The sequence below is a fragment of the Adiantum capillus-veneris genome, chromosome 16 (assembly GCF_014529385.1).
Source record: "Adiantum capillus-veneris isolate H3 chromosome 16, ASM1452938v2, whole genome shotgun sequence".
In the NCBI taxonomy this organism is placed as follows: Eukaryota; Viridiplantae; Streptophyta; class Polypodiopsida; order Polypodiales; family Pteridaceae; genus Adiantum; species Adiantum capillus-veneris.
Genome location: NC_140946.1, coordinates 59,772,635 through 59,794,501, shown reverse-complemented (window position 1 = coordinate 59,794,501; position 21,867 = coordinate 59,772,635). Strand labels below are relative to the sequence as shown.

At 44.9% G+C, this 21,867-nt stretch overlaps 1 protein-coding gene across 1 annotated transcript in view; it reads left to right on the top strand.

Moving 5' to 3' along the window:
- The window catches only part of LOC147439131 (ATP phosphoribosyltransferase 1, chloroplastic-like), a 94,401-nt gene that overhangs the window by 27,764 nt on the left and 44,770 nt on the right, over positions 1 to 21,867 (top strand). Inside the window, exons 3-7 of the mRNA XM_086484253.1 lie at positions 13,767 to 13,826; positions 13,922 to 14,035; positions 14,142 to 14,207; positions 14,280 to 14,387; positions 14,463 to 14,546. Coding sequence (XP_086340379.1) covers positions 13,767 to 13,826; positions 13,922 to 14,035; positions 14,142 to 14,207; positions 14,280 to 14,387; positions 14,463 to 14,546 — 432 coding nt within the window. The remainder of the gene's footprint in view (positions 1 to 13,766; positions 13,827 to 13,921; positions 14,036 to 14,141; positions 14,208 to 14,279; positions 14,388 to 14,462; positions 14,547 to 21,867) is intronic.

Below are 21,867 nucleotides of genomic sequence, written 5' to 3'. Positions count from 1 at the left end.
TCGCGATGAAAACACGCTCTGTAGGCACTTCTTCGCGAGGGAACTCGCGCACTAGGTCTTGACGTCATCTGGTACACTTGGGGCAGCCATGGGCATCACCGGCAACGTCTTCTTTACGGCTGAAATCTGCTGCAGCATCTCTTCCTTACAAAGATTGGTCTTCCCTTACCGGGTAGGGAGTGTTGGTTTGTAAGGTACTTAAGCTTGATAAAAGTTGTTCTTTGCTTGAAAGCTCAGAATGGTTCCTTCATAATTTCCTACCCGCACTAGCAGGCAATTTGTTGGAGAACTACCGGATACCAGATCAATCATGGGCCTTCCGGATGGTTAAGCAAAGCAGTTCATCGTATAAAACAATGTTCTGACTCAACCCTACTCTCATAAACACTCGAGAGTGATTGTCCTGGGTTAGACACGTGCATATGTCGTGCATAAAAGCAATACGCATTTTATGAGTCCCTCAAAGATTTAACTTTGATCAAAGATCTGCCCTCTCACTTAAAGTTTGAGGGTCAAAAATTCAGGAGTTAGATTGAGTTCTGTTACTCCAAACTTTCTCCGGATAGCAATGTATCCTTCGAGGAGAGGTAACAAAAATTCGTTGTTTCTGTGTTCAATGGTTCTCGTCCCACTGCGGGGATTGTATTTTTATGTACATCAAGGTGTACACTCTCAGCTTTTATTGCTGACTCCACCATCTGCTGTAAAGTATCTTGCAGATGGGTTTACAAAATTCGGGCAAAAGTCCTTCGTTAAATTTGTTCATCTTTCCTTCCTCAGAGAGGATCAAGAATGGAGCTACCTTGGCAAGAGTGAACCACTACTTGCTTTGACTCGCTCGTGTTCCTATTGGGCAAACCAATCCCAATCTTCTTGAATGCCCTCCTCAAAGCGTAGAGGAAACAAAATTTGTCGGAGAATTCAGCCTTGAATTGTTGTTGTAAGTTCCTTGCAGAGCTTTGGTATATCACCAAGTACTTGCAATCCCCTGGAGGTGTTTGGTCACATGCCTCACCTTCGACACTTCTTAGAAATTGCCGTTTGCAAAGGCAACTTCAAAATGTCGAATAAAAGCAGTAGCTTTCAGGACATCTTCCCTTCTGTCAAAAGTATCAAGCTTGACTGGAGCATTCCTAGGTCTAGAGACCTTCTTCATATCCTTTCCGAAATGACGGGATTTCTTGGCTATGGTTCTTGATTGATGTTCATGGATATCTTCTGGGTTCTGAAGTATCTTGAGCATTCCACTTCTCAGATTCTCTAGTTTCTTGAGCATCATGCTCTTGTCGCCTTCTCAGAGAATCCCAAGTCTTGTGTCGCCTTCTTGCAGAGAGAAAAAAATTTCCAACTCTGCGAGCTTTTCCTGCAGGACTTAGGTTTCCGCCTGCTTACTTCTCTCTTGGCTTGTCATGGCTTCTTCCCGTATCTTCCCAGAGTCGTCCTCCTTTACAGAGAAAGAGAGGAGATCACGCTCTGATACCACTGTCACAAATACGGAAGCGTAGCTGCTCACTCAGATAAATATCATGCGGAATTTAAGAGAGACAGTTCAACATGACGAGTAGAGAGAGAGAGAGAGAGAGAGAGAGAGAGAGAGAGAGAGAGAGAGAGAGAGAGAGAGAGAGAGAGAGAGAGAGAGAGAGAGAGAGAGAGAGAGAGAGAGAGAGAGAGAGAGAGAGAGAGAGAGAGAGAGAGAGAGAGAATTGACACAGTATTGGGGACCAGAAGATGGGCTGGTCCCCCCCCCCCCGTCAAGAGTATTCTTTTATTCAGGGAGAATTCGTATACAAGCACAAGAACCCGAGGAAACCCCTCCGTTCTGTAATCTTAGACCCGAAGGTCGTGCTTTCCCGTAAAGGGCTTGGGCACAAGGCCGTTCCTTCCCGTAAGGGACTTAGGCACAAAGCCGTACTTTCTCGTAAGGGACTTAGGCGTGAAGCCGTACTTCCCGTGAAGGGCCCTCCCGTAAGACGGGAGATTCCTGCAAAACAAACCACACAAACACGCGACAACAATTCGTATGGCGAATCCACAATAGATACTTGTCGCTCTTGCGCGGGAAAAAGCGACTTCCGTGCTTCGTAGTCTTGTGATCTCTTGCGGCAGAGTCTTCTCTTGCTGACGTTGGTACCCCCCTTTGAGTGAGGGCATGTGGTGCTTTTATAGCTCCCTGGCCACGGCACGAATAGCTGCTCGCGTAGAGATCGCGGTCGGGGTTTTTTTTTTTTCCCGCTGTTCTTCCCGAAATAGGGAGAGAATTCGCTGGCTGGTTTTGTTGCTTTATCTTCTAAGTGGCTGCTCACTTATTAAGTGGGCGGTCGGCATATTTTAAAATTGGTCTGAACCTGCCCAAAAACTCAATAAAACCTTATAAGTTAAAACCAATGCATTTCACAACACTTCCCAGGCGTCCCCGGATGCAACCACATGCACGAATGCAATGCAAACATAGGTTCCTCGCGGGAAAGCGTCTGCCTTCCCGCGATTATTCCTGCTTTTCGTAAAAAGCTTCATTGAACCCATCTTTAGTCTTGTGCTTGCGTTCTTACGCGTATTTTCTTACTCAGTTCGGATTTCCTCCTTAGACCCTTAGTGTGTCCCCTTACCGATGAACCTGTCATCCATCTTGTGACTCATCAGGGACCACCATTACCTGGTCTTCTCCCACCGAACTAACAGGCCAACTCCCTCACGGTGCTTCTTGTCACCCATTATATGACACACCAGAGTTGTCTGTTTCCTGATGGCTTTTCTTACAGATCTGTGATTCCTTAACTTATTAGTTAACTTGTGCACATTTCTTATTAAGGTCCTAATTCTAGAAAATAGAAATTAGAAACAAAATAGTCAAATTAGTTTCACTTGCTGTCGCCAGGCTGTTGCCAATGCAAAAACACTGGCTGATCTGGTACAAAAACGCTAGGCTCTTGGGGGTTCTGCTGAGAAGTTGCCTGTTGAGCGTGTGCTCCTGCTGCCTCTTCTGCTAGAAAGTACTAGCGCTAGGTTTCTACTTATACAAACTAAGCAAAATTGGCCTACCTACTTTGTAACAAAAGTCACTTAATAAATAAGTGAAAAATGTTAAAAAATAGGAAAAATAGGTTTTAATGTAGTGGAAAATTCCTATGATGGATTCTGATGGGAATGTTGATGATCATGCTGTGTGCCACCGGAGGATATGCATCTAATCTAAGTGTCTGGACATGCACGGTTTGCGAACAGACTCACGAAAGTGCGAGATCACTTCCTATTCTAGATTGACTTGACTGAACTGAACCCTGGTCATGCTGTAGCTTGTCCACGGACACATAGGGTTGGATATGTCACGTGACATCTCCTCCTTTTCAAAGTGAGGTACTGGTATCGAACCGTATGGCATCGAGGGAGATCGCCAATAGCATCCGGAATCCTGGAAAGGACTCTTCGTTGGCCCACTCTGATACGTGGGTCATGCGATACTGGAACTTCATAAAGGTCTGCAACGCTTGCTTCTTTGGGCCGCGCCGAAAGCGACACAGTCATCTGTGGCTCCTTCTATGCTTCAACTTCGTCGAGAGTCATGCGTCTACCTTCTTCAAGAATCTCCATGGCTGAAAATCCCTGAAATCACTTCCAACACAATAACATGAACATAGCTATTCCATGTAAAGTAACTCGAAAAAATCTCGTCTTCTCTAAAGACTGTGCATGCAATGTAGATGAACAAATAGACGAAGTGCCAACCCGTTCACCACACACACACAAACAATGAGATTGAATCTTGTGTTTCTGATCTAAATCAATCAACTGTGGCAAATCACAATGGACATGCCCATGCTTGATGCTCATACTTTCTTGTGCTCTTTCGGGCACTGTGTCATGCCAAGGAAGAGACATGGAATGTGACGTCCGTGAATGCATATTTTTCAGCTTTTCATGAGAAATTCGCATACATCCGTGCTCATTCATGAGTGAATCGTGCTCAACGTACAATATGGCATGCCTAGGAAAAGGAATCACATAAAGACGCTGACTAAAATACAGGAAACGATCACGAATGAAACACTCGAACAATGCGTGCTGACTAATCATGCGAACACATAATACTTCCTTTGGGGGTTCTTTGGACCACGGCTCGAGAGCCAAGATTGGTTCGTCGTGTTTGATCGAATCTGCCTGGGGGGCGCTGTGGACCTCGACTCGAAAGCCAAGATCGATTCTTCGTGATTGATTGAATCTGCAATGAGGTTAGCTTCACTAGAGAAAGTATCAACTAACACATCAGCCTTGTGAACAATCACATCATCTTCATGCAAATCATCATGCTTGTGGGAATTCACATCTTGATCATGCAAATCATCATGCTCGTGAGAAATCACATCCTGATCATCATGCAAATCATCATGCTTGTCCTTATCATCTAAATCATCATGCTCATCATCATCATGCTTATCATCACGCTTATCATCATGTAAATCGTGTGTGTCATGCTTTGGAGAAGAAGAGACTGAGAGAGTCTCCTTCTCCTGATCCTTTGCAATCTGTGCATGTACACGTGTTGGGCTCTCTGTTCGGCCGCCAAGCGCGCTTTCTCGCGCTCGCAATCCAATTTGGCTCTTCTTTCTTTGTGTTCACGATCCAATTCGGCCATTCTTTCTACTTTTCTTGCTTCGCGTTCTAACTTCAATCCATCATCATCTTGTTGAAAACCTCCATAGGAGTTAGGGTACTCCTTGGGAGAGGGTCAGAAAAACCTCTTGGTGGGGAAAATTCTTCTTCGCCACTTTCATGCTCATCACCTCCATGCGAAGTATCCATTCCGCTTCGGGTGATGACGATTCTGAAGTCGTGGGTTCTTGTGGTCTTGGGTTCTTAAGTTCACGAGGAACTTGGGTTCTTGGGGGTCTTGAGGTTCTTGAGTTCTTGCGGTTCTTCTTTTGCTTGCAATCTGTGTTAGAGAAGGATCTTCTCTTCATCTGAGTTCTACTCTTTTCCGCAGGCGCACCCCTTGGCGGCCTTGCGATCACACCAAGGTTGCTTTTTCCCACCTCACGTCGATTGGCCGGCTGCTAAGTGCATGGTCCGCTCTCAATGAGTGAAAAGAGGCACAAGGGGAGGCTGGACAAGCCCTTCTTTCCTGGGTTTCTTGTCACTCTTCAAAAACACGATTAGGAATGGACACGCCCAAGAGGACTTGGGTTACGTGTGATTGCAACAAGCAAAAAAAAAAATTATGTGGTTCTTTCCTTGAGTGATACAGAACACTTCCAAAGCTCTGATACTAATTGTGCTCAAGGTTCCTTGTACTTACGGAAGGGAGAGCCTTCCGTTCCTTTAGTGAGAGGGTGCAATGGACACAAAGAAAGTGAATGGACGCTGCGAATGGAAGTGCATGAGACTGAGAGATAGCGAGAGATAGAGAAGAGAATACGACACCAGAGATGTAAAACCCTCCTCCGAAGGCCCCACTCTCTATGGCGAGAACGGTCTACTTATGATTGCACAAATCTCTACAATGCTTGGACTTGCCGACGATGTCGATGACGATGAGGAGGACGACGAGACAGGCTGAAATCTGAACGGGCTGAAATCTGAAAATGCTAATGGCTGAAATCTGTAAATCTTTATCTGCTGAATTCTAAGTCTATATCGGTGACGATGTCGATGACGATGGTACGACGACGACGCGCTGAAAACGCAGATGCTGAAATCTGCGTTTTCCAGGCTGAAACTGCAAACTTCGATGGATCCCACCGTGCGGCGAGGAACTATTGCGGGAAGGTGAGATCTGCGATGTTCAGGGGTTCTACTGCAAGTACTGACTGCTGAAAACTTAAAACGCTGATGCTTGTGGGGCTTCCGTCGCGAAGATCTGCAAAAACGCTGAAGTGTCTTGCAGATCCAAAAACGCTAGGGCTGAAAATGGTCTTGCTGTGGAGAATCTGCTAACGCTGGGAGTCTTCTGCTTCTTGCTGTCGCCAGGCTGTTGCCAATGCAAAAACGCTGGCTGATCTGGTCCAAAAACACTAGCCTTCTGATGTGATGTAAAAACGCTGGGCTTCTTGGGGGTTCTGCTGAGAAGTTTCCTGTTGAGCGTGTGCTCCCGCTGCCTCTTCTGCCAGAAAGTGCTAGCGCTAGGTTTCTACTTATACAAACTAAGCAAAATTGCCCTACCTACTTTCCAACAAAGTCACTTAATAAATAAGTGAAAAATGTCAAAAAATAGGGAAAATAGGTTTTAATGCACTGGAAAATTCCCCTGATGGATTCTAATGGATTCTCATGGGAATGCTGATGATCATGCTGTGTGCAACCGGAGGATATGCATCTAATCTAAGTGTCTGTACATGCACGGTCTGCGAACAGACTCACAAAAGTGCCAGATCACTTCCTATTCTAGACTGACTTGACTGAACTGAACCCTGGTCATTTGTAGCTTGTCCACGGACACATAGGGTTGGATGTGCCACGTGACAGGTATCAAAGCATGGTCTCCTCTCTTTCTCTGTAAAGGAGGACGAGTCTGGGAAGATACGGGAATAAGCCATGACAAGCAAAGAGAGAAGTAAGCAGGCGGAACCCTAAGGCCTGCACGAAAAGCTCGCAGAGTTGGGAAAATTTTTCTATCTGCAAGAAGTCGACACAAGACTTGGGATTCTCTGAGAAGACGACAAGAGCATGATGCTCAAGACCCTAGAGAATCCAAGGAGCGGAATCCTCAAGATCCTTAAGAACCCAAAAGATATCCATGAACATCAATCTAGAACCATCCCGGAAGGATATGAAGAAGGTCTCTAGACCTATGAACACTCTAGTCAAGTTTGATACTTTCGACGGAAGTTTCATTCGACAGTTTGAAGTTGCCTTTGCAAACGGCAATTTATCAGAAGCGTCGATGGTGAGGCATGTGACCAAACACCTCAAGGGATTGCAAGTACTTGGTGGTATACCAAAGCTCTGCAAGGAACTTACAACAAGACTGGGATTCAATTCAAGACTAAATTTTTCGACAAATTTTTTCCTTCTACGCTTTGAGGAAGGCATCCAAGAAGATTGGGATCGGTTTGCTCAATAGGAACACAAGCGAGTCAAAGCAAGTAGTGGTTCACTCTTGCCAAGGTAGCGCCACTCTTGACCCTCTTTGAGGAAGGAAAGATGGAGAAATTCAATGAAGGAGTTTTGCTCGAATTATGTAGACGCATCTGCGAGATACTTTGTAGCAGATGGTGGAGTCAGCAATAAAAGCTGAAAGTGTACACCTCAGTGTACATAGAATCTAATCATCGCAGTGGGACGGGAACCATTGAACACAGAAACAGCGACTTGTTACCTCTCCTCGAAGGATACGTTGCTATCCGGAGAAAATTTGGAGTAAAGGAATTCAATCTAAATCCGGAGTTTTTGAATAGAAGACCCTCGAACTTTAAGTGAGAGGGCAGGTCTTTGATCAAAGTTAAATCTTTGAGGAATTCGAAAACTGCGTCTTGCTTATATGCATGAGGTATATGAATGTGTCTAACCAGGACAATCACTCTCGATTGTTTATGAGAGTAGGATCAAGATTGAAACATTGTTTATGCGATGAACTGGTTTGCTCAACCATCCGGAAGGTTATTGATTGATCTAGTATCCGATAGTTTCCCAACAAATTACCTGCTATTGCGGGTAGGACATTATGAAGGAACTGTTCCAAGTTTTCAAGACAAGAAAAGCTTTTATCAAGCTTGAGTACCCTATGAGCCTACACCCCTTACCCGTTAAGGGAAAAATATGGTAGTGGTTTTCGCACAAGTGAATGAAAACTCTCTTTACAAGGAAAGGAACAAGCAACGGCTACGGCCTGTGCTCAAGGAATCCAAGGATTGAAATCCTAGTTTATTTATTTGATGAACGGGTTTTGCTCTAAGATCGAGGCAAGGGATCATCAGGTTGAGCGTCTTCGCTCTTAAGGATCTTACGTAGGGAGGGTAATTTCCAAGGTTCACCGAAACTCTTAACACAACTTGGGTACATGGATAACACATGAAGATGCGGTGATCTACCATTCGAATTTTTTTTTGCTGAACGGAATGAGATGAACCAACTTCCTTTTCAGTAACTGGATGGGAGTTTGTTATACTCTCTTGAGCGCCTTTTTGCGCGCAAGGATATTCCGACACGAGAATCTCTATTTGAGATGTGTTCGGTAGAAGGAATTTGAGTTTCTCTACGGAGAAGAGGTTTACTGATGGTCGTTGATCATTGAGTACGCTATGTGCCTTTACCATACAGTAGCAACTTTTGGTTGTTGTATATGTTTCTCCATGAGCAGGTCAAGTAGCTGGAATAAATTCGAACTATTATGTTCGTAAGAGTATAATTCACCAACCGTTTAAAAATGGTAAGAATTACCTTAACCACATATGGGAGAACATCATTGAGATCTAAAGCGGGTTCGCCCTTAAGTGGGCCGAGTTTGAACTTATGTTCACAAAATGGCATGGCTTTAATTTTATCTGCCTAAGATTTTGCAAGTTGTTATTGATGCTTGCAAGGTGAATTTTTTTTTTGTAATTTTGCAAGGGAGAGACGCTAATGCGCGTCGGGAAGACACTGCTGATGGTAATAACTAACAAGAGGATTTTTTTTTTTGGAACGAAGTGCTGCCGTACACAAGAAATTTTCGGATTGGAACCTTCTGCCTACGTTGAGCAATGGCCCAGAAAGAGAACCTTCTTTGATATGATCGCAAACTCTGTTTGTGAAAGAAAGACATCGAGCTTAATGCTCTATGACTTGGGTATTCCCTATGTGGGAGGACACAAGAGGTTTAATACCCTCTGGACTAATAGCGCAGGATTATGCGCAAGGACAGATACCTAAATTGATTTTTAGGAGATTATTCTTCTCGAATTTGAGAAGACAGAATCCGGCTAACAGAGTCTCAGATAAGGAAACTTTGGATCTGGAGGAAAAAAAACGCGGAAAGACGTGTGGCAATGCACAAGTGATCTTCAGATCAGAACAATTGGCCTTCCTAAAGCAAAGGCCTGGAATAAGAACTTACTTTGGTAAGATGGCACACTTTGTCTGCCACAGGAAGCTTCATATGAGCTTAATGCTCTCGGCATGCCCTATGCGGGAGGACACAAGACGTTTAATATCCTCAGGACTACTAGCGCAAGGTTATGCGCAAGCACAAACACCTAGCTTGACTTCTAGGTGGATAACTCTTCTCGGGAATGAGAAGGCGGAATTGACTTAACAGATTTTTGGATAAGGAGACTTCCGATATGTTGGAAAGACGTGAATGATGAGTTCTTACATGGCTCGTAAATTTGTTGATTGGTGAAGGATATCCTCGAGGTACTAGAGGAACAACATGAACTAGTAAGGTAAGTATTGAAATTATTGAATTTTTTTGTCTAATCTAATTTTTAAGTTCTCTTTTGAGAAAGGACCAGTTCAACTCACCATTGAGCAAGATTTTTGAATTTTTTCGGTTTCTCCTCGGCAGTTCAGTTGGACCTCTACAGTGGAGGACAATTTTTTATAAGTGAGAGGGATGTTGCTAAATTGGCTTTATTTGACATAAAAATAATTCTAAATGAATTATTGGAATTTTAAGTGAGAGGGTTTTTCTTGCTAGAGACATCCAAGTACAAAGTATTCCTAGTGCGTCATTCAGAGCAGAGTTACCCGGAACGCGGAAAGGGAACAGCGACGGGGTCCGGAACGGGAACGGCACGGAACGGGAGGCATAAAAAACACCCAAATAATGCTTGAGAAGAAAATGGGTGTGAGGGGGTGCATTTTAATTTTTGAGTCCTTGCACACTTAAAAAAACACCTAATGTTCACTGCAAATTTGCAAAAAAATGCCTATTTCTTCCCATTTTTGAGAGTTGGCCGTTCCGGTATCAGGTGGTCACCCGGAACGGCAAAACGTCCCGGGGCGTTCCAGCTTGGCAGAGGGGGAGGGAACGGCGTTCCGGCGTTCCAAGGCCTACGGAACGCGTTCCCGGTAACTATGATTCATAGTAATGACGGGAGCACTGTGAAAGGGAATATCTGTAAGGCCACCAAGAACAGGTACTTCTGATGGGTCACATCGGATGGGTGACAGGGAGCATCGGGAAGAAGTATCCGACCATCTAGGATCGGACATCTTTGATGCGTCATAGGATGGGTGACATACAACATCGTGAAGGAGACTGTACCGTAAGTTCGGTAGGAAGGGACTAGGTGATGGGTATTCATGATGTGTCACAAGGTGGGTGACGGGTGCATCGGAAAGGGAATATCCATAGTCAGGAGGAAATTCCGAATCGTGTTAGAATTGTGCACAAGGAAAAGCAAGCACTTGAATGAAGATGGGTTCAGAGGAAACTTTGAGGAAAAACAGATGCTTTCTAAGAAAGCGGGATTGCTTTTCGGGAAAGTAGATGCTTTCCCCCGAGGAAGTCTATGTCTGCATTGCAACTATGCATGTGATTGCATCCAAGGACGTCTGGGAAGTGTTGTGAAAGCATTATTTTCAACTTATAAGGTTTTATTGAGTTTTGGGGCAAATTCAGTTATTTTTAAAATACACCTGGAAAATAAAGCAGCAAAAACCAGCTAGCGATCTCTCTCTCTCTCTCTCTCTCTCTCTCTCTCTCTCTCTCTCTCTCTCTCTCTCTCTCTCTGTGTGTGTGTGTGTGTGTGTGTGTGTGTGTGTGTGTGTGACAGAAAAACGCATATTTATTATTATTAAAAAAAGAAAAAAAGACGGCCGCGATTGTGCCGTGGCCAACAGCTATAAAAGCATCACATGCCCTCACTAAGAGGAGAAGACCAGTTTTTGCAAGAAGAAGATGCTGCTGCAGATTTCATCCGCAAAGAAGACGTTGCCGGTGATGCCCATGCCTGTCCCAAGTGTACGAGATGTCGCCAGGACCCAATGCGCGAGTTTCCTTGCGAAGAAGTGCCTACAAAGCGTGTTTCCATCGCGACAAGCTGCTGTTTTTCTCTGTTTTCAGCCTATAAACGTTGTAGATGGGGCTGATTTACGAGAAGGAACCCAAGAACATACCTCTTGTGTGTAGGATTGGAAGAGAGGATTTTCTATGTGGAGGTCTCTTCTGGGGAATTGCTTTTTGAGAACCTAGTTGCGTTTCGAGCGTCGAGACTTTGAAGGTAACGATTTTCATGCTATGATGTCTAAGTATTTATTTGCAGATGTACTTCCTTTTAGTGAGGGAGTAGTAGCAGAGGAAGACATGAGCCTCTGGAGGAGAAAGCGCTCTGAGGAACTAGAGCCAGATCAGCCCAAGGGTTTCGTACCAGAGTTTGGGAAGTAGATCCACGGATCGGAGAGAGGTAGTCTCTTAAGTTGTGATCCGGAAATTGAGATTTCCAAGTACGGACTTCGCGTCCGGGAAAGCAGAGTTGTTTTGCAGGAAAAAGGACTCTGGAACAGAGTCAAAAAAGAGTTACAGGGATTCCATGCCCTGAGCGTGGAAGGCGAGATCCAGAGGCGAGAACCTTGGTTCTCGAGGATTTTGGAATAAGGAACAGAAGTTCCTTGGAATAGGGTTTTGCCCTAGGAATAGGAAGCTGAGGCTTCCGGGAACCATCAAGTCTTATTCTAGAACGAACATGGTAATACGTTCGGTTCAAGTGCTTGTGTAGACCTCTCCTTGGTAATAAAGATACTATCACGGTGGGGGGACAAGCCCATCTTCTGGTCCCAGTACTGTGTCGATCTTCTCACTCTCTATCTCTCTCTCTCTATATATTTATTTCTCTCTATATCCGCTGGCTTCAGTATTAAGTGATAAATCAGTATTCAGTGATAAATTTTATTTATCCGAGAATATTCTCTATTGCTATGCGCTCCCGTTTGTGACAAGAGCAGCTGCGGCAAGGCCTGGAGCAACAACAGCCCACCTGCACGGAGGAGCGCTTGAGACCGCCCCTTGTTTGGAACCCCATGGTCAGTACTCAGAGAGGCCACTTGGTTGGTAGTAGGCCTCATGTTTCTTGGGGTCCCATGGTAGAGGGTCCAGCACGCAGTCTAGGTGACTAGCTTCAGTTCTCAGGTTTGCCAGAGGAGTTACAGAGCATCTAGTTCCAGGGCATGAGAGGGGTGTAGAGCATGTGTCAGTACATCACAGAAGTAGTACCAGTTGTGTGGCTCACACCTCTAGAGACAGCAGCTCCCAGATGGATGGGAGCCTTCACGCGACTAGAGGTCCTCATCGCAGTTCGAGCTTGCTCAAAGACTACACCCTCCATGTTCTTCGAGATAGAGGGTGAGGTCGACTTCACAGAGTCTCGGTAGAGGCTCCACAGGTTGCAGATTGTTGTTTTCAGAGGATCCGAGTAGCGAGCATCCGCGGGAGGACTTGTGTCATCGATCCTGGCCTAGCAGCTCTGCCATCCTCTGGCACGAGTGCAGTGGGGTCCTGGAGAGTGGTTTTGGAGGGACCCGTTCTCCTCAGCAGACCATCCAGGGGTCCCTTTCTTTCAGGACACTGGTAGCACGGAGAGAAGCTCGTCCTGCTGCAGCACCTCATTGGCAGGAGGAGGGTCTCACAGCTGAGGTCTTGTCAGCCTTTTGGGCGAGGTTGTGGGACGCCAGACAGCCACGGCGAGTCACTCTGTTCCAGTGGCTAGTTGCACAGAGAGCTACAACAGTGGGGTAGCTGGCTAGTACATAGTGGCCTTTCGGCAGTATGTGCAGCTTGTGACCATCCTTTGGAGAGTTGGTGTCATTGTTTGTGGGACTGTCGTATGGCACAACAGGTTCGGCTTCGGGTCCTTCGGCTGATGCCAGCTCTTGCCACAGCACGACAGTACACTTGGGGGGCAGCTGCTTGGTCCACTCTCACGGGCCCTGCACTTCAGTTTGAGCTTTCCTCCACCAGCAAGATGATAGTGATACAGGGGGTCGACCTACACTCCAGCCTCCACCAGCAAGATGATAGTGATACAGGGGGTCGACCTACACTCCAGCCTGCCTACAAAGCTTACCCCACAGGTGTGGTGCAGTGAGAGAGAGGTGTGTTGGGAGCTCATCTGTGGCCTGACACTTTGGTTCATTTGGCGGGCTTGCTGCTTCCGCATCTTCGAGGCTCGCCTTGTGCCACCAGCAGAGATTGTTCGAGATTTTTGGCTGGAGTTTATCCATACTCTTAGGGGACAGTTCGAGAGACTTCAAGGCAGCTCTGACAGCATGCGGGAGCGCATAGAGGAGTTCCTTCGACTCTGGCGCCCTGGGACTTTCTTCACCATGGTCCGGGGTGAGCTCAGATGGCACTACCGTCCACCTGTGTGGCTTTTCCCTCCTCCCATCTCTTAATTTAGCCCTCATTGTACATATGCTGTTTGTCGTTGGGAGAGTCTCCCCTTATGGTTGATGTAGCCCTCTCTAGTAGAGGTGGTTGTAGCCCTATGAGCAGTTTTATTAACTAACAGAAGGATCTTTTTCTCAGAAAAAGAAAAAAAAAGAAAAACGTACGTTTTGAAGCATAGATTGAGTGATTCTGAATGCTCGTGAGTTCTCCTTTCTCAATTTGCTACGGGGGTTGTGTATGAGTCATTCTTCATTAGCTCTTTGTTAGCCCAAGTCATTGAGGGGGCCTTGTCCATTCTTGTACTTTGATCAAGATCAAAAGGATTCCACCTTAGTTTCTTTTGTGTTGCTGCTTCTTGGAACATGCTTTTGCTGTTGCAATGGGTTCTTGGCCCAATCAGGCCTAAAACTTTATTACTTTGGGCAGTATAAAGCTTTTGATGATCTTAACGTTATTCAGTTTTTTGCAGGACTGTCAGCTTTCAGTCCATAAACCTAATCCCCGTCAATACATTGCAGATATCCCTAGTGTAATTCTCATGCCTCTGACATGCAAAATGTGACTGTTGATGCTACTGTTAGCTCTTTTGCTGGTTTCTTAAAAGTTTTATTGGTAAATGCATAGCTGCCTGGTTTGGAGGTATGGTTTCAGCGAGCCTCAGATGTAGTCCGAAAGATCAGGACAGGTGATGTGGATCTAGGTATTGTTGGTTACGACATGGTTTGTGAGTATGGACAGGTGATTTACCCTCTGAATTTGTGTGAGTTCTGTAAAATATTTCTGTTTAGCTTAGAGTTTTCTATACTGCTGTCTTTTTAACTCATTTAAAGTATGTTGGTGCCAGGGAGATGATGATCTAATCATTGTGCACGATGCTTTGGAGTTTGGTGAATGCCAATTATCTATTGGTGTAAGTGGGGCCCATTTATGAAGTATGAATATTAGTCAAACTGGTAACCTAACTACATGATCACTCATGCAGATCCCAACTTATGGAATCTTTGCAAATGTTTCCTCTATAGCTGAACTGGCGGCAATGCCACAATGGTCCACAGAAAGGCCATTGCGAATTGTTACAGGCTATACTCATGTATGCTCTTATTTATTTGATTGCATCTGTCACTTACATGATACGAAGTTGCATTTACATAACTTCTTTGTTTAGCTAGGGGAGCAATTCATAAAGAAGCTTGGTCTTGAGCATGTACAATTGTTGACAGCAGACGGAGCACTTGAAGCAGCTCCTGCGGTGAGGTTTCCTGTAATGGCATTGTTTAGTTTCCTTGTTGTGCTGCTCCCGGTCCCAAATTTTTTGTGGGTTACATCGATTTCTTAAATTACAACTCTTAGTTTTAAACTTTATTCATGTGCTTGTAATTGTTTACTTAACTGATATGCTTAGAGAATGACGACTTGTGTTTTTAGTCGAGGATGCTTGCTTGTACTACTAACTGACCCAGTTACTATGATATAAAATATCTGTTGTAACTTCTAGGCAAGTTGAAGGTCATTATGTTCAGTTGCATGCAGATTTTCTTTCTGGTTCAGTGGTTGTTTCTTTGATGTGCAGCTGTTCAGGTCCAGGTCCAGGTCCAGGTCTTAGAGCAACTTGGTTTAACACCCATAATGATGCTACTGATCAATATGTTATCTTTGAAGCAGGCAATACAGATGCTCCCCTTTTTGGGAATATTGCCGGAGATAGTGTTTGTCATGACAAATAAATTTTTTGTTTCACAGCAATGTAAAGCATCGCTTAGATGCTTTGTACACATTTGCTCATGATAGTGCATTGTCTGTTAACCTGGGGAAAACCGAGGTTATGGTGTTTAACACCACACCACAGTGGTCATGAGGTCAGCACCCACATTTACACATGGCCAAGAGACGGTGGAGTATACAGATGCATACACCTATCTTGGGGTAGTCTTCAGTGGACCGGTGTTTCATTGAGGAGAGCAGAAAAGACTAGACTGACGAGAGCTTGTGCAGCCTTGGGAGGGATTGGAGAGGATGTGTTAGCAGGTTCAGTTTCAGGAACCTCGAACAAAGCTCTGGCTTCTTGACACTCTAGTGCCTTCAGCTATGCTTTAAGTTCAGATATGGGGACCCTCAGTGGACCACCATGGCAGATCTGGTAGCATTGATGGATGGAGATGTATAGAGAGGCCTTTATTCTCTATAATTTCTCGGATGATTCGGGCTAAGGCCTCAGTGCCACATGAGATTATTCGAGCTGAGCTAGCTGCCCCCCCTCTCGTCTTCGAGGGCACTTAATAGATCAATAACCTTCATGCATAGTTTATGGGACCTCCCCAGAGACAGATATGCTCGGCTAGCCTTTGAGTCGTGTAACATACTTGGACACTCCAAGTCAAGAATCTACCGCGACAGCACCAAATAACCACTTCAAAACAGTTCACAGTCCACAATTTTATTCGACACTGGCCCGGCGGAGTTCCGTGCCTAGTGATATTGGCCCCAAAGACAAGCGCCCCTTTCGCTATTTCTTTTTGTATTAATCTGAGTTCAAAGTACAAGAGTGCGGGCAGGCGCTCACACTCTGAGACTCTGCATCCAGATGCTTTGAGTTGTGAGAGGCCAGCCCATTTATTTAAAGGTTACATGGGATGCCAAAAGCAAAGCCCCAAAAGCTGAAAATCAAAAGCTTTCTAAAAATAAAGCAGATCTCTCTCTCTCTCTCTCTCTCTCTCTCTCTCTCTCTCTCTCTCTCTCTCTCTCTCTCTCGCTTAATAAAATAAAGCAAAGAGGCTTTTTCTCTCTCTCCCATCCTTTATGTAAAATAAAGCAAAGGTCTCTCTTTATCTCTTGCATAGCCAAAGGCTGCCGTAAAAGCTTCATGCAAAAGCACTGCCAAAAAACATCGCCCAAAAATCTGCCAGTGCTGCCACGTCAGCTCCGCAATATGCGCCGCGATTCGCGGGCTGCCACGTCAGCAATGCCACATCAGCCTCTGCGCGGAATTTCCAGGACTGTGTGTACTGCTGTCCATAGCCAAGCCATGCCACGTCACTGATTTGTGACATACCCCCCTCTTGAAAGCATTGTAATCGCCCTCGATTACGCTTGCAAAACAGACAGAGGCCATAAACCGTCTTAGCAGACAATGACTGTTAGTACGTACGTACTAGGAACACACATCTAGCACATGTACCAATCGACAGTCACATCACAGGACATCACTAGACATCACATGACATTCAACATTCATTCGGATCTTAGACCATGATTTATCTGCAATGTAGCTAGCAATCACATCTAGATCTAGTCGGGACCTCATAGATGTCCGATTGACTAACCCCTATTGCAACCATGTCTATTCGAGATCAATTAGACCAAAATGCTGCAGTCATTTCGTCTATCAGTTCCTGCACTTAAAACAAGTCAAGAACAATTTCATATTCAGGAATTCCATTTTATAAAGTTACACAGCAGAATACTGTCAGCTCTCAGTATCCCTGAAGTTCAAAGAGACACCAGTGACTCTAGTATTCTAAAATTGAGGCATCTATTGACAAAGGAGCGGAGTAACTCCTCTCTTGTGCATCCCACTGCACCAGATCTACGGCCAAGCTGAATTCTGGGTTCCATTTGGAATAGACTATGCTAAACCAAAAGCTTCAAGGTAAAGTTTCACAATCTGAGGAGTATCTGCTAGGTCCACCTCCTCCATCCACTTCGCTTCCAATGCAGAATAGTTCTTGGACTTAACCAAGAACTACCTTCGTAATTTATCCTTATTCTTTGTGTCCTTATGTGCCAAAATCTGTTCAGGAACAAGGATCTCCTCGTTTTCCTCCACTTTAGGCTGCTCATCGGGCTCCCCATCAACGGGCACATCACCTTTAAAAGGTTTCAAGAGACTCACGTGAAATGCATTTTGAATCCTCCAAGTGTCAGGCAGTTTCAGTCAGAAGGAGACATCATTGATCTTTTCAGAGTTCTGGAAAGGTCCGTAGTATCTCATACTAAGCTTTGGAAAAAGCCTCTCCTTTTCCTTCTTCTTTCTGAGGCGTGCCTTCTCAAAACGTAAGAGCACCCAATCATCCTCCTTCAATTTCAAATCACGACGATGGCGATCCGCTGCCTTTTTTTGTCGTTCTTGAGATTTCTGCAAAGCCTCGCGGACTTTGGCAAAAGCCGTATCTAAGTCGCTCGTGTATTCATCCACTTCAAAAATCTTATCTTTAGTGCTTAGGAAGGTTCCTTAGGAAGGTGGAACCTTCGCAGCACCTTTAACAATCTCAAATGGCGCCTTCCCCGTCGAAAAGTGTATCGTGTTATTGTAGGCAAATTCCACCAAAGGTAGATACTTTTCCCATTGAGTCTTCTAATCTGAGATATAAGACTTCAATAAATTTAAAACCACTGAATTGGCAATCTCAGATTCCTCGTCAGTCTGCAGGTCGAAAGATGACGAGAACTGCAACCGCATGCCAATGTTCTCCCAAATTGCCTTCCAAAACAAACTCGTAAATCTGGGTCCCTGTCGGAGATAATCGTCTCAAGCATGCCATGTAATCTGAAAATCTGGGCCACAAACAGTCTTGCTAAGTGATCCGGCTTGACTATTTTCTTCACTGGAATGAAATGAGCCTACTTACTAAATCTGTCAATGACAGTCCAGATACCATCGTGACCACTTTGTGTTCTTGGGAGATAAAAAATGAAATCCATTGCAATACTTTCCCAAGGGCGGGTGGGTATGGGCAAAGGCTGTAACAATCCCTGTGCTTTATGCCTGTCAAACTTGACCTTCTAGCATACCAAGCAATTGTGCACAAACTCTTCCACATCCTTCTTCAGTCTCGGCTAAAAGAAGTATCTCTCTATGAAACCGGCCTGTTAACTTCAAAAAGGGCGGTAGACTTTAGACTTAAACCTTATTTGCTTTCACCCATTTAATTCGTCGCCCACTTTACCTGTACTTTCAAGACACAACAAAGAGGAGAGGGATACAGGCTGCTAGATTGCACTTGTATGAGTAGACCGACACCAGATTGGCCCCTAACTTAGGCGCCCCTTTCGGTATTTCTTTATTGTTTAAAAGAGGGAATAAACGCTGTGGTTCCCTACAAGCTGCCCCGCACAAGCTTGGCTGAATTTCAACTGTTCCGGCCCGATTTCGGCAGCATAACTGTACTAGGACCCTTCACAGTCAGTATTCCCACGCATTGAATGACTTTCCCGATGCATACGGGCACTTTGCAAAACCTGGCGAGAATCTGCAGCACGCTGAATTCTCTGTTTTCAGCCCCGAAAATGCGCCAGATCACCTGCATAGCGGTCCCCTCGCGTCCCCAAACCTCCCGGGGGTATTAGGGACCATTTAGGGCCAAAACCCTAAACCTGCAAAAATACACAGCAGGCTGTAATTTACTGTTTCGGGCTCCGTTTCGCGTGCCGGTCGCATCGGTAGCAAGTCCTCGAGCTCCCGCACTTGTAGGGCTACTTGCCCTTTGAATCGAACGAGATTTCTGGCGTGAAACCTTTCCGAATTCACCTGTACCTGCGGGGGATTAGCCGCTAGCTAATCCAGTACCTGTGCAAGAGGCTCTTGCCTCGGCAATCACGCATGAACCCACACAACTGTACATTGGTCAATTGAAAAGCCCACTAGAGGGGCATAACATACTGCCATAGGGGAGAGAGAGGGCAGTGCGTAGCGTGCAGGGCATCACTCCTGGCACCACACTGTACATAGGAGGGAAAGGAAGCACTCCATAGCTTTGAACCTGTGACAGGAACTTGCAAAATGAGCCTCCCGGCTATAAATTCAGCGCCACTTCTTGTTGCATGAGGAAAGTGCACAGAAATGTGCCACTTAGCGCATTTACAAGTTATTTCCCGTTTCGGGGTTGCCGCCTAAAAATCTCCCGACCGGTTGCCCGGTTGACTTCACTGCAGAGTTATAAAATGTTCCCCTTGTCATTCCGGAGGTAATGACGTGAACACATTTTCAGGTCCCAAAATAGCAGTTCCCTAAATTTTAGGAGATGCTGCCATTGTATCTTTCTAGGTCATCTGACCCTCTTTGTACACTGCAGCCACATCAAGAACTGAAATGTAACCTCTGTAGCAAAGGATTCCACTTTGGCTAGTCAATGATCCCACTTTGGCTAACCATAGTCCTTGTCCAACCTTAGTGCTCTCTTGCCCTCAGGCCTGGACTCCCTCTGAACAGTTCCACACTAGCTATGCAATGCAGGGCAGTTAGATTTCCCGAGGTGTGTTTCCAAAAAGTGAAAGTAAATAAATAATAAGAACGAAATCAACAAAAAGGATAGATAGTAGTCACACGCTGGTGACATAACCCCCTCTTGAAATCTCAAACATCCTCGTTTGCATCTATGTCGTACATGCTCACAGTCAACACTGATGTATTCAACATCCGTCGACACATGTACGACACATACATGCTCATTGTCAACCCTGGTGTATTCAACACCTCGTCGACACATGTATTGCCTGCGTGTGAACCCTGTCCCAATGACATAGTGGTAGCTTCACACTCTACCATTGCTTTGAGTCACTAACTTTCCAATGACAAAATGGTAGCTTCACATTTTGCCACTGTCTTATAGTACACGTTGGGCCCAGTAACACTTTCGAGCATACCTAAACCGACAGTTTAAGAATGCAGTTACACATGTACCCTTTAATAGAAGCAATTACTGTATCCTTGACAAACTGACAAGAAATACTCACTTCTATAGCACTAACCATACTTTTGGACATTCCATAAGAGCAATTGCCAAACTGACAATCTGTACAGCTCTAACATTCATGTAACATGTACTTGATTTGAGCTCACTTTAAATACCATGTACATCATTTGTTTCAAAAGCCATTGTCACACTGACAATCCATGTAGCTTTGAAACTCAAGGGGTCAAGGTAGGTTGCAAATCGAAGGCTTCAAGGTAAAGTGATAACACAGTTGGTGACTCTGCAAGTTCACCTTCTTCCATCCACTTAGCATCCATTGGTGGATAGTTTCTGAACTTTACCAAGTAACGCCTAGCAACCTTGCCTTTCACTTTTCTTTCTTTATGTGCCAAAATCTGTTCCGGGACCAAGATCTCGTCAAGTTCCTTGACTTCTGGCTGATCTTCAGCTTGCATATCTTCTGGCATATCACCCACATAGGGTCTGAGAAGACTCACATGAAACGCATTGTGAATCTTCCAACTGTCAGGCAATTTCAGCCTATATGCAACATCACTGATTATGTCGCACACTTGAAAAGGCCCATAGTAATGCATGTTGAGCTTTGGAAACAGTCTTTCCTTGCCCTTCATCTTCTTTAACCTTGCCTTTTCAAAGCGTAGAAGCACCCAATCACCAAGTGAAAATACCACTTCACGACGGTGACGATCAGCTGCTTTCTTTTGCTTTGCTTGAGTCTTTTCTAAGGCTACTTTGACCTTCTTGTACATTTCATCCATGTCCTGAACATACTTATCTGCTTCAAATATCTTGTCCTTTGTATGCAGTATGGGAGGAACTTTCTTGCCACCTTCAACTATCTCAAAAGGTGCCTTGCCAGCTGGATGAATGCACTGTATTATTGTATGCATACTCCACCAATGGCAAATACTGCTCCCACTTTCCTTTATGCTCTGACACATAGTACTTCAGCAGATCTAGGACAGTAGAATTTGCCTCTTCTGACTGCCCATCTATTTAAGGATGAAATGACGAAGAGAATTTGAGCGTTGTGCCCATATTCTCAAACAAGCCTCTCCAGAACAAACTTGTCATGCGTGGATCACGGTCGCTAACAATCGACTGTGGCATGCCATGATACTTGAAAATATTGCTCATAAACAAGCGTGCCATCTGATCTGGCTTTATCTTCTTCCTGACAGGAATAAAATGAGCCTGCTTGCTGAATCTGCAAATGATGGTCCAAATACCATCGTTTCTTGTCTGCGTTCTCGGAAGATCAAAGATAAAATCCATAGCAATACTTTCCCATGGTTTATCTGGAATAGGTAGTGGTTGCAATAACCCTGGTGCCTTTTGCCTGTCAAACTTGACCTTCTAGCATATTAGGCATTCTCGCACAAAGGCATCCACATCTCTTCTCAATGTAGGCCAGTAGAAGAATGTCTCAACCGCTTTAATTGTAGCATCGATACCACGATGCCCTGCATACGGTGGGACATGACTCTCTTCCATACCTTTGCGTCGCAATGGCTTTGTGACACACAATCTGCCATGCATCATCATGAACCCATCTTTGAGAAGATAGTGTTCATGACGTTGTCCATCCATTAGCTGCTCGAAGACCCTTGCAAAATCTTCATCATTTGCATATTGTTCCCTCATATCATCAAGTTCATGATGATAAGGAATTGACACAGCTGAAATTTGTGGCTTCCTTGACAAGGCATCAGCCACAACATTCTTCTTGCCTTCCACATGCACAATCTGAAAGTGGAACATGGACAAGATATTTGCCCATCGCATATGCTTCTCAGATAACTTTGCCTGTGTCAAGAAGTATCGCAAGGTCTGATGGTCCGTTTGGACAACAAAGTCTGC